Here is a 13,566-nt window from a genome sequence, read left to right as displayed (position 1 = left end):
CAGCTTGAAAGAATATATACATTGGTGTGCAAAGCAACAAACGGCCAGCAGAGGGCTCTGCTTCTCGGAGGCCATGGCCGACCGCCTGCAACAAAATCACTGATGCTGGAGTCTGAGACGAGCACTCGAGCAGCACCAGGATGTTGTTACAGGAAGGGACCTGTCAGAGCTGCAAAGAGTTGTGTTGTGCAGCAATGGCGACCTGCCTGTGAGTGAAGTTGTGCTTGTGCAGGTGCAGAAGTCCTGATGCGATGTCACACGCCATTCGCTGGAGAAGTAACGGCTCGGGGGCGGCGCTCTCTGCAGACCTGCTGCTCCGCAGATAACCCTTCACGTCACCCTGGCAACACAAACGACAAGGAAGTACATTTCTCCAAAGTTATGAATGGGTTGTACTTGTATGGCGCTTTTCTACCTTCAAGGTACTCAAAGCGCTTTGACACTACTTCCACATTCACACACACATTCACACACTGATGGAGGGAGCTGCCATGCAAGGCGCCAACCAGCACCCATCAGGAGCAAGGGTGAAGGGTCTTGCTCAGGACACAACGGACGTGACGAGGTTGGTACTAGGTGGAAATTGAACCAGAGACCCTCGGGTTGCGCACGGACACTCTCCCACTGCGCCACGCCGTCAAATTTAAAAAGTATCCAGTAACAAATGTGTCCGCATCATTCAACTCAGTGCCTCATGAGCTTAACTTAAACTAATGAATCTTTACCTTTTTTTTTTACTTTTTTATAAACCTTCAAATATCTGACGGATGTTTCATGAAAGTAGTGTTACAGCTAAGGGTGCCCCGATCCAATATTGTCGACACCGGCAAAAAATAAGCAAGGGATTATCTGGGCTTGAATCTAAATGTCTGATACAAGCAGTCCTGCAGCGTGTTTGCTTGTGCAAAAAAAACAAATCCAAACGTCCTTACTTTTGTCAATATTTACCTTTAGAATAGGTAAACATTCTAGGCTATAGACTACTAGTAGCCAGCAACTACACAAGCTAGACATTCACAATTATTGAATAAAAAAAAAAAAGCACATTTAGAAAGTATCCAGTCAATCAATCAATCAATGTTTATTTATATAGCCCCAAATCACAAATGTCTCAAAGGACTGCACAAATCATTACGACTACAACATCCTCGGAAGAACCCACAAAAGGGCAAGGAAAACTCACACCCAGTGGGCAGGGAGAATTCACATCCAGTGGGACGCCAGTGACAATGCTGACTATGAGAAACCTTGGAGAGGACCTCAGATGTGGGCAACCCCCCCCCCCCCTCTAGGGGACCGAAAGCAATGGATGTCGAGCGGGTCTAACATGATACTGTGAAAGTTCAATCCATAGTGGCTCCAAGACAGCAGTGAGAGTCCCGTCCACAGGAAACCAGTAACAAACGTGTCCGCATCATTCAACTCAGTGCCTCATGAGCTTAACTTAAACTAATGAATCTTTACCTTTTTTTTTACTTTTTTATAAACCTTCAAATATCTGACGGATGTTTCATGAAAGTAGTGTTACAGCTAAGGGTGCCCCGATCCAATATTGTCGACACCGGCAAAAAATAAGCAAGGGATTATCTGGGCTTGAATCTAAATGTCTGATACAAGCAGTCCTGCAGCGTGTTTGCTTGTGCAAAAAAACCAGATCCAAACGTCCTTACTTTTGTCAATATTTACCTTTAGAATAGGTAAACATTCTAGGCTATAGACTACTAGTAGCCAGCAACTACACAAGCTAGACATTCACAATTATTGAATTAAAAAAAAAAAAAAAGCACATTTAGAAAGTATCCAGTAACAAACGTGTCCGCATCATTCAACTTAGTGCGTCATGAGCGTAACTTAAAAAATTGCGACCACTAGATGTTGCAAAAACATCCATTCATTTTCTACCGCTTATTCCCTTTCGGGGTCGCGGGGGGCGCTGGCGCCTATCTCAGCTACAATCGGGCGGAAGGCAGGGTACACCCTGGACAAGTCGCCACCTCATCGCAGGGCCAACACAGATAGACAGACAACATTCACACACTAGGGACCATTTAGTGTTGCCAATCAACCTATCCCCAGGTGCATGTCTTTGGAGGTGGGAGGAAGCCGGAGTACCCGGAGGGAACCCCCGCTTATTCCCTTTGGGGTCGCGGTTGCCTATCTCAGCTAGAATGGAGCGGAAGGCGGCGTACACCCTGGACAAGTCGCCGTCTCATCGCAACACAGATAGACAGACAACATTCACACTCACATTCACAAACGAGGGCCAATTTAGTGTTGCCAATCAGTCTTTGGAGGTGGGAGGGGCTTCTCCCCAGGTGCATGTCTTTGGAGGTGGGAGGGGCCTATCCCCAGGTGCATGTCTTTGGAGGTGGGAGGAAGCCGGAGTACCCGGAGGGAACCCACGCAGTCACGGGGAGAACATGCAAACTCCACACAGAAAGATCCCAAGCCTGGATTTGAACCCAGGACTGCAGGTACTTCTTATTGTGAGGCAGACGCACTAACCCCTCTGCCACCGTGAAGCCCGTTGCAAAAACAATATTTATTTATTTATTTAATAGTTGTCCTACAACCTTCGAACACTTGGGGGCAATCTTGTAAAAGCTACGTTAAAAGAGCTACTGACTCTTCTTCAAAGGTCAGCTCAGACTTCTACTCACCAGTGGACAGAACTCCATGAGCAGCAGGTAGGGCGTGACCTCAGTGCACTGGGCCAGGCACTGCAGCAGAGACGAGTGCTGCAGAACCCTAGTGGACACCACAGGAAATGTGAGCTTCTTCATCGACACAAACTCCAAGACCTGGAACTAAAAGGAACATGTGTGTACCGGTAAGCTTGTATTTCTTCTAGGAAGTACATCTGTTCCTTGACGCTGGCACTGGCCTTCAGCTCCTTGACCACCACCTGACTGCTTCGCAGGTTCTGATTGAGCTCCCCCAGAAGAACCTAGAAAATGGCCACATGGACACATAGCAGCACAAACACACACGCACACGTATGGACGTTTGGTGACATGAGGGTGATGGACATACCACATCATGGCAGACACAGGTGGAAGATGACGTTGGAAAACGAGGAAGAGAAGGAGATGTTATCTGCTTGTCAACACTCAAGAGATGAGATGTCTGGAGGACATGACCACAGGAACATCAACAGAAAGTTCTAGATGTCGGAGCGGGCTTACCTTCCCGAACCAGCCATTTCCGATCTCCTTCAGGTAGACGAGGTTGTGGCGGCTCAGGTTGGAAGAGTTCTGGAGTTGGACTGCAGGAAAAGAAGTCAAAGTGATGCCAAACACATTCGGAGACAGCAATCATCCAACGTGGTCATGAACGTCCAAGAACGCCAGAGAACATTCTTGACGACTCAAGCGGAACAAAACACTCCAACTCCTGCTAGCTTGCTTGAGCATAGTCGTCGCAATCTTGCACGGCGTGACGACTGCCCCGTCCCCGCTTAGTCCCAGGAGACCGACCTTTACGTCCATCTGTCCTTCATTGTGGGCGGGGACACAGACATACAGACCTTTGTGGTGCGGCCCCCCCCCCCTGCCCCCCCCCAAGAAGGCCACACAGTCCAGCCACTGTCCAATAAAGTCTGTCAGCTTCCCCACGTTCTCATTCCTGACACCCACCCGTCTTCTCTGCGGACCGCTGCAGAACCCAAACCATTGTCTTGACGCAGCTCCGCACCAGCTCGGGCCGGTTGGCCACACACACACACACACACACACACGCACACACACACACACACACACACACACGCACACACACACTGGCACCATTTATCCTGAAGGATCCTGTTTTACCATGCCTGTATCGAGCATGTAGCATGTAGCATGTAGCATGTAGCATGTAGCATGTAGCATGTAGCATGTAGCATGTCGTTTTTCAGTGTGTAAGAAGGAAGATAAGGCAAGCAGATAAAACAACATCATGTCCTTGAGGTGCACAACCAGGTGAACATCAACTAACTGGTATCACTTTGTGTGTGTGTGTGTGTGTGTGTGTGTGTGTGATACAAAAACACAAAACACAACATGCACACTCACACACAACACTGATACAAAAGACAACACACAATGACACAACAACACAACACAATGATACAAAACACAAAATGCACACACAACACAATAATACAGAACACAAAACACAACACACAATGACAGAACAACAACATTCACACACAACACAATGATACAGAACACCACACACAATGAAACAAAAACAAAAGGAAACAAAAACACAACATTCACAACGACACAAAAACATAACACTCACACACAACAAAATTATACAAAAACACAACATTCACAACACACAACGACACAAAAACATAACACTCACACACAACACAATTATACAGAAACACAACATTCACAACACAGAAAATTTTTTAACACAACACAATGATATAACACACAACAAGCAATGACACAACCACACAATATGCATAAGCACAAAACACAACACACAGTGACACAAGCACACTCACACACAACACAATGTTATAAAACACAACACAATAAAACAAAAACTCGACATAGAAAGGCAACACTCACAAAGACACAAAAACACAACACTCACACAGCACAATGATACAAAACACAACATGCACACTCACAACACAATAATACAGAACACAAAACACAACACACAATGACAGAACAACAACATTCACACTCACACACAACACAATGATACAGAACACAACACACAATGAAACAAAAACAAAAGGAAACAAAAACACAACATTCACAACACACAATGACACAAAAACATAACACTCACACACAACAAAATTATACAAAAACACAACATTCACAACACACAACGACACAAAAACATAACACTCACACACAACACAATTATACAGAAACACAACATTAACAACACACAACACAGAAACAATTTTAACACCACACAATATTCACACACAACACAATGACACAAAAACACAACATTCACAACACAGAAACAATTTTAACACAACACAATGATATAACACACAACAAGCAATGACACAACAACACAATATGCACAAGCACAAAACACAACACACAGTGACACAACAAGCACACTCACACACAACACAATGTTATAAAACACAACACAATAAAACAAAAACTCGACACAGAAAGGCAACACTCACAAAGACACAAAAACACAACACTCAGACAGCACAATGATACAAAACACAACATGCACACTCCCAACACAATAATACAGAACACAAAACACAACACACAATGACAGAACAACAACATTCACACACAACACAATGATACAGAACACAACACACAATGAAACAAAAACAAAAGGAAACAAAAACACAACATTCACAACACACAACGACACAAAAACATAACAGTCACACACAACAAAATTATACAAAAACACAACATTCACAACACACAACAACACAAAAACATAACACTCACACACAACACAATTATACAGAAACACAACATTCACAACACACAACACAGAAACAATTTTAACACCACACAATATTCACACACAACACAATGACACAAAAACACAACATTCACAACACAGAAACAATTTTAACACAACACAATGATATAACACACAACAAGCAATGACACAACCACACAATATGCATAAGCACAAAACACAACACACAGTGACACAACAAGCACACTCACACACAACACAATGTTATAAAACACAACACAATAAAACAAAAACTCGACACAGAAAGGCAACACTCACAAAGACACAAAAACACAACACTCACACAGCACAATGATACAAAACACAACATGCACACTCACAACACAATAATACAGAACGCAAAACACAACACACAATGACAGAACAACAACATTCACACTCACACACAACACAATGATACAGAACACAACACACAATGAAACAAAAACAAAAGGAAACAAAAACACAACATCCACAACACATAACGACACAAAAACATAACACTCACACACAACAAAATTATACAAAAACACAACATTCACAACACACAACGACACAAAAACATAACACTCACACACAACACAATTATACAAAAACACAACATTCACAACACACAACACAGAAACAATTTTAACACCACACAATATTCACACATAACACAATGACACAAAAACACAACATTCACAACACAGAAACAATATTAACACCACACAATGATACAACACACAACAAGCAATGACACAACAACACAATATGCATAAGCACAAAACACAACACACAATGACACAACAAGCACACTCACGCACAACACAATAAAACAAAAACTCGACACAGAAAGGCAACACTCACAAAGACACAAAAACACAACACTCACACAGCACAATGATACAAAAACAGGACACACAATGACACAAAAACAACACGTTCAACACAAACACTTTTAACACAACAAGATAAAAAAATAACAAAATAAGAAAAGACAAAAAATAACACACCAACATTGTACACTATAACACAAACACAACACAAGTGTCACACTTGTGGATCAGAACCATCATCACTGACTTCAACACACTTGGAGATGAAACTACACAACATCTTTGTGTGTGTGTGTGTGTGTGTGTGTGTGTGTGTGTGTGTGTGCGTGCGTGCGTGCGTGCGTGCGTGCGTGCGTGCGTGCGTGCGTGCGTGCGTGCGTGTGTGTGTGCGTGTGTGCGTGTGTGCGTGTGTGTGTGTGTGTGTGTGTGTTGCTAATGATGCTAATGGCTACTTTGAGTGGTCTAAGCTGCTTGCTTTCAAAGAAGCTTCCCACTGTGTCGTCATGGCAACCAGGAAGTGGTTCTGATGTGTGCCAGGTTCTCCCTGAGTGTTTCCATATTTGATTGCCGCTGAGTGGATTAGCCCGAAAGCAGGAGCGGTACCGGGGCGAGACGTGAGGGAGGTTGGGCACAGATTGATGCCGCCTCTGAGAGCTGGACAAGAAGAAGAAGATCAGCTGCATGAGGGCGGGACTGGAACTGATCCAAACTCTCATAGCCCTCAGAACTCAGAAAGAACCTCACCCAGTCTACTGGGAAACAGACCGGACCCGATCGGAACAACATCCTTCACACATCTGGTCTGTGTTAGAACACCAGCTCTGATTCTACTTCTTTTGGTGGTTAGTTCAGCTAGTTGTTAGCCGTTCTTGTACTGAGTGCTTCTAATGGTTGGGGGTAGTTAGTGGTTTTAATGCTTAGTGGTCCGGATTATTAGCGGTCCGAGAGGTCCTTGTTGTTGGTGGTTCTAGTCGTTACTGCCAGGGTTCCAACGGTTTGAAAGGTCTTAGTAGTTAGTGGTTCTAGTTGTCTTAGTAATGAGTGGATCTAACAGTTAGTGATCCTAGTAGTCAGTGGTTGTAATGGTTGGTGGTTGTAGTTGTTAGTGGTTGTAGTTCTCCTGTTGTTAGGGGTTCTAGTCTTTAGTGTCAGGGTTCTAACGGTCCTAAAGGTCTTAGTAGTTAGTGGTTCTAGTAGTCCTAATAATGGGTGACTTAGTGGTTAGTGGTCCTACTAATCAGTTGTTGTAATGGTTGGTAGTTGTAGTTGTTAGTGGTCCTAGTTCCCTTGTTGTTAGGGGTTCTAGTCGTTAGTGCCAGGGTTCTAACGGTCCTAAAGGTCTTAGTAGTTTGTGGTTCCAGTTGTCTTAGTAATGAGTGGATCTAACAGTTAGTGATCCTAGTAGTCAGTGGTTGTAATGGTTGGTGGTTGTAGTTGTTAGTGGTTGTAGTTCTCCTGTTGTTAGGGGTTCTAGTCTTTAGTGTCAGGGTTCTAACGGTCCTAAAGGTCTTAGTAGTTAGTGGTTCTAGTAGTCCTAATAATGGGTGACTTAGTGGTTAGTGGTCCTACTAATCAGTTGTTGTAATGGTTGGTAGTTGTAGTTGTTAGTGGTCCTAGTTCCCTTGTTGTTAGGGGTTCTAGTCGTTAGTGCCAGGGTTCTAACGGTCCTAAAGGTCTTAGTAGTTTGTGGTTCCAGTTGTCTTAGTAATGAGTGGATCTAACAGTTAGTGATCCTAGTAGTCAGTGGTTGTAATGGTTGGTGGTTGTAGTTGTTAGTGGTTCTAGTTCTCCTGTTGTTAGGGGTTTTAGTCGTTAGTGCCAAGGTCCTAACGGTCCTAAAGGTCTTAGTAGTTAGTGGTTCTAGTAGTCCTAATAATGAGTGATCTAGCAGTTAGTGGTCCTACTAATCAGTTGTTGTAATGGTTGGTAGTTGTAGTTGTTAGTGGTCCTAGTTCCCTTGTTGTTAGGGGTTCTAGTCGTTAGTGCCAGGGTTCTAACGGTCCTAAAGGTCTTAGTAGTTTGTGGTTCCAGTTGTCTTAGTAATGAGTGGATCTAGCAGTTAGTGATCCTAGTAGTCAGTGGTTGTAATGGTTGGTAGTTGTAGTTGTTAGTGGTCCTAGTTCCCTTGTTGTTAGGGGTTCTAGTCGTTAGTGCCAGGGTTCTAACGGTCCTAAAGGTCTTAGTAGTTAGTGGTTCTAGTTGTCTTAGTAATGAGTGGATCTAACAGTTAGTGATCCTAGTAGTCAGTGGTTGTAATGGTTGGTAGTTGTAGTTGTTAGTGGTCCTAGTTCCCTTGTTGTTAGGGGTTCTAGTCGCTAGTGCCAGGGTTCTAACGGTCCTAAAGGTCTTAGTAGTTTGTGGTTCCAGTTGTCTTAGTAATGAGTGGATCTAGCAGTTAGTGATCCTAGTAGTCAGTGGTTGTAATGGTTGGTAGTTGTAGTTGTTAGTGGTCCTAGTTCCCTTGTTGTTAGGGGTTCTAGTCGTTAGTGCCAGGGTTCTAACGGTCGTCAAGGTCTTAGTAGTTATTGGTTCCAGTTGTCTTAGTAATGAGTGGATCTAGCAGTTAGTGGTCCTAGTAGTCAGTGGTTGTAATGGTTGGTAGTTGTAGTTGTTAGTGGTCCTAGTTCCCTTGTTGTTAGGGGTTCTAGTCGTTAGTGCCAGGGTTCTAACGGTCCTAAAGGTCTTAGTAGTTAGTGGTTCTAGTTGTCTTAGTAATGAGTGGATCTAACAGTTAGTGATCCTAGTAGTCAGTGGTTGTAATGGTTGGTGGTTGTAGTTGTTAGTGCTTCTAGTTCTCCTGTTGTTAGGGGTTTTAGTCGTTAGTGCCAAGGTTCTAACGGTCCTAAAGGTCTTAGTAGTTAGTGGTTCTAGTAGTCCTAATAATGAGTGACCTAGTGGTTAGTGGTCCTACTAATCAGTTGTTGTAATGGTTAGTGGTTGTAGTTGTTAGTTGTTCTAGTTCCCTTGTTGTTAGGGGTTCTAGTCGTTAGTGCCAGGGTTCTAACGGTCCTAAAGGTCTTAGTAGTTTGTGGTTCCAGTTGTCTTAGTAATGAGTGGATCTAACTGTTAGTGATCCTAGTAGTCAGTGGTTGTAATGGTTGGTAGTTGTAGTTGTTAGTGGTCCTAGTTCCCTTGTTGTTAGGGGTTCTAGTCGTTAGTGCCAAGGTTCTAATGGTCCTAAAGGTCTTAGTAGTTTGTGGTTCCAGTTGTCTTAGTAATGAGTGGATCTAGCAGTTAGTGATCCTAGTAGTCAGTGGTTGTAATGGTTGGTGGTTGTAGTTGTTAGTGGTTCAAGTTCTCCTGTTGTTAGGGGTTCTAGTCGTTAGTGTCAGGGTTCTAACGGTCCTAAAGGTCTTAGGAGTTAGTGGTTCTAGTAGTCCTAATAATGAGTGGATCTAACGGTTAGTGGTCCTACTAATCAGTTGTTGTAATGGTTGGTGGTTGTAGTTGTTAGTGGTTCTAGTTCCCTTGTTGTTAGGGGTTCTAGTCGTTAGTGCCAGGGTTCTAACGGTCCTAAAGGTCTTAGTAGTTAGTGGTTCTAGTTGTCTTAGTAATGAGTGGATCTAACAGTTAGTGATCCTAGTAGTCAGTGGTTGTAATGGTTGGTCGTTGTAGTTGTTAGTGGTTCAAGTTCTCCTGTTGTTAGGGGTTCTAGTCGTTAGTGTCAGGGTTCTAACGGTCCTAAAGGTCTTAGGAGTTAGTGGTTCTAGTAGTCCTAATAATGAGTGGATCTAACGGTTAGTGGTCCTACTAATCAGTTGTTGTAATGGTTGGTGGTTGTAGTTGTTAGTGGTTCTAGTTCCCTTGTTGTTAGGGGTTCTAGTCGTTAGTGCCAGGGTTCTAACGGTCCTAAAGGTCTTAGTAGTTAGTGGTTCTAGTTGTCTTAGTAATGAGTGGATCTAACAGTTAGTGATCCTAGTAGTCAGTGGTTGTAATGGTTGGTGGTTGTAGTTGTTAGTGCTTCTAGTTCTCCTGTTGTTAGGGGTTTTAGTCGTTAGTGCCAAGGTTCTAACGGTCCTAAAGGTCTTAGTAGTTAGTGGTTCTAGTAGTCCTAATAATGAGTGACCTAGTGGTTAGTGGTCCTACTAATCAGTTGTTGTAATGGTTAGTGGTTGTAGTTGTTAGTTGTTCTAGTTCCCTTGTTGTTAGGGGTTCTAGTCGTTAGTGCCAGGGTTCTAACGGTCCTAAAGGTCTTAGTAGTTTGTGGTTCCAGTTGTCTTAGTAATGAGTGGATCTAACAGTTAGTGATCCTAGTAGTCAGTGGTTGTAATGGTTGGTAGTTGTAGTTGTTAGTGGTCCTAGTTCCCTTGTTGTTAGGGGTTCTAGTCGTTAGTGCCAAGGTTCTAATGGTCCTAAAGGTCTTAGTAGTTTGTGGTTCCAGTTGTCTTAGTAATGAGTGGATCTAGCAGTTAGTGATCCTAGTAGTCAGTGGTTGTAATGGTTGGTAGTTGTAGTTGTTAGTGGTCCTAGTTCCCTTGTTGTTAGGGGTTCTAGTCGTTAGTGCCAGGGTTCTAACGGTCCTAAAGGTCTTAGTAGTTTGTGGTTCCAGTTGTCTTAGTAATGAGTGGATCTAACAGTTAGTGATCCTAGTAGTCAGTGGTTGTAATGGTTGGTAGTTGTAGTTGTTAGTGGTCCTAGTTCCCTTGTTGTTAGGGGTTCTAGTCGTTAGTGCCAAGGTTCTAATGGTCCTAAAGGTCTTAGTAGTTTGTGGTTCCAGTTGTCTTAGTAATGAGTGGATCTAGCAGTTAGTGATCCTAGTAGTCAGTGGTTGTAATGGTTGGTGGTTGTAGTTGTTAGTGGTTCAAGTTCTCCTGTTGTTAGGGGTTCTAGTCGTTAGTGTCAGGGTTCTAACGGTCCTAAAGGTCTTAGGAGTTAGTGGTTCTAGTAGTCCTAATAATGAGTGGATCTAACGGTTAGTGGTCCTACTAATCAGTTGTTGTAATGGTTGGTGGTTGTAGTTGTTAGTGGTTCTAGTTCCCTTGTTGTTAGGGGTTCTAGTCGTTAGTGCCAGGGTTCTAACGGTCCTAAAGGTCTTAGTAGTTAGTGGTTCTAGTTGTCTTAGTAATGAGTGGATCTAACAGTTAGTGATCCTAGTAGTCAGTGGTTGTAATGGTTGGTCGTTGTAGTTGTTAGTGGTTCAAGTTCTCCTGTTGTTAGGGGTTCTAGTCGTTAGTGTCAGGGTTCTAACGGTCCTAAAGGTCTTAGGAGTTAGTGGTTCTAGTAGTCCTAATAATGAGTGGATCTAACGGTTAGTGGTCCTACTAATCAGTTGTTGTAATGGTTGGTGGTTGTAGTTGTTAGTGGTTCTAGTTCCCTTGTTGTTAGGGGTTCTAGTCGTTAGTGCCAGGGTTCTAACGGTCCTAAAGGTCTTAGTAGTTAGTGGTTCTAGTTGTCTTAGTAATGAGTGGATCTAACAGTTAGTGATCCTAGTAGTCAGTGGTTGTAATGGTTGGTGGTTGTAGTTGTTAGTGGTTCCAGTTTTCCTGTTGTTAGGGGTTTTAGTCGTTAGTGCCAGGGTTCTAACAGTCCTAAAGGTCTTAGTAGTTAGTGGTTCTAGTAGTCCTAATAATGAGTGACCTAGCGGTTAGTGGTCCTACTAATCAGTTGTTTTAATGGTTAGTGGTTGTAGTTGTTAGTGGTTCTAGTTCCCTTGTTGTTAGGGGTTCTAGTCGTTAGTGCCAGGGTTCTAACGGTCCTAAAGGTCTTAGTAGTTTGTGGTTCCAGTTGTCTTAGTAATGAGTGGATCTAGCAGTTAGTGATCCTAGTAGTCAGTGGTTGTAATGGTTGGTAGTTGTAGTTGTTAGTGGTCCTAGTTCCCTTGTTGTTAGGGGTTCTATTCGTTAGTGCCAGGGTTCTAACGGTCCTAAAGGTCTTAGTAGTTTGTGGTTCCACTTGTCTTAGTAATGAGTGGATCTAGCAGTTAGTGATCCTAGTAGTCAGTGGTTGTAATGGTTGGTAGTTGTAGTTGTTAGTGGTTCTAGTTCCCTTGTTGTTAGGGGTTCTAGTCGTTAGTGCCAGGGTTCTAACGGTCCTAAAGGTCTTAGTAGTTTGTGGTTCCAGTTGTCTTAGTAATGAGTGGATCTAGCAGTTAGTGGTCCTAGTAGTCAGTGGTTGTAATGGTTGGTAGTTGTAGTTGTTAGTGGTCCTAGTTCCCTTGTTGTTAGGGGTTCTATTCGTTAGTGCCAGGGTTCTAACGGTCCTAAAGGTCTTAGTAGTTTGTGGTTCCACTTGTCTTAGTAATGAGTGGATCTAGCAGTTAGTGATCCTAGTAGTCAGTGGTTGTAATGGTTGGTAGTTGTAGTTGTTAGTGGTCCTAGTTCCCTTGTTGTTAGGGGTTCTAGTCGTTAGTGTCAAGGTTCTAACGGTCCTAAAGGTCTTAGTAGTTAGTGGTTCTAGTAGTCCTAATAATGAGTGACCTAGCGGTTAGTGGTCCTTGTACTCAGTTGTTGTAATGGTTAGTGGTTGTAGTTGTTAGTGGTTCTAGTTCCCTTGTTGTTAGGGGTACTTGTCGTTAGTGCCAGGGTTCTAACGGTCCTAAAGGTCTTATTAGTTAGTGGTTCTAGTAATGAGTTGATAATGTACTGGTTAGTGGTCTTAGTAGATAGTGGTTGCAAAGGTTAGTGGTCCTGGTTGTTAGTGGTGCTAATGGCCCCTTGTTGTTATGGGTTCTAGTCGTTAGTGCCAGGGTTCTAACGGTCCTAAAGGTCTTAGTAGTTTGTGGTTCCACTTGTCTTAGTAATGAGTGGATCTAGCAGTTAGTGATCCTAGTAGTCAGTGGTTGTAATGGTTGGTAGTTGTAGTTGTTAGTGGTCCTAGTTCCCTTGTTGTTAGGGGTTCTAGTCGTTAGTGTCAGGGTTCTAACGGTCCTAAAGGTCTTAGTAGTTTGTGGTTCCACTTGTCTTAGTAATGAGTGGATCTAGCAGTTAGTGATCCTAGTAGTCAGTGGTTGTAATGGTTGGTAGTTGTAGTTGTTAGTGGTCCTAGTTCCCTTGTTGTTAGGGGTTCTAGTCGTTAGTGTCAAGGTTCTAACGGTCCTAAAGGTCTTAGTAGTTAGTGGTTCTAGTAGTCCTAATAATGAGTGACCTAGCGGTTAGTGGTCCTTGTACTCAGTTGTTGTAATGGTTAGTGGTTGTAGTTGTTAGTGGTTCTAGTTCCCTTGTTGTTAGGGTTTCTAGTCGTTATTGTCAGGGTTCTAACGGTCCTAAAGGTCTTAGTAGTTAGTGGTTCTAGTTGTCTTAGTAATGAGTGGATCTAGCAGTTAGTGATCCAAGTAGTCAGTGGTTGTAAT

The 13,566-nt window shown here is 43.2% G+C and overlaps 1 protein-coding gene across 6 annotated transcripts in view; it reads right to left on the bottom strand.

Moving 5' to 3' along the window:
- Positions 1–13,566, bottom strand: part of aatkb (apoptosis-associated tyrosine kinase b) — a 34,129-nt gene that overhangs the window by 7,104 nt on the left and 13,459 nt on the right. For 4 of the 6 annotated variants that reach the window (XM_061875969.1, XM_061875971.1, XM_061875973.1 and 1 more), the window contains 4 exons: positions 3,186–3,265; positions 2,829–2,947; positions 2,661–2,748; positions 207–340 (listed from right to left, as the gene is read on the bottom strand). In XM_061875969.1, coding sequence (XP_061731953.1) covers positions 207–340; positions 2,661–2,748; positions 2,829–2,947; positions 3,186–3,265 — 421 coding nt within the window. The other 2 variants (XM_061875970.1, XM_061875975.1) reach the window with 2 other exon arrangements.

The sequence above is a fragment of the Nerophis ophidion genome, linkage group LG17 (genome assembly GCF_033978795.1).
Source record: "Nerophis ophidion isolate RoL-2023_Sa linkage group LG17, RoL_Noph_v1.0, whole genome shotgun sequence".
NCBI classification, from domain to species: Eukaryota; Metazoa; Chordata; class Actinopteri; order Syngnathiformes; family Syngnathidae; genus Nerophis; species Nerophis ophidion.
Note: the sequence above shows the minus strand (reverse complement) of the source record. Positions and strands in the feature narration are given on the sequence as shown.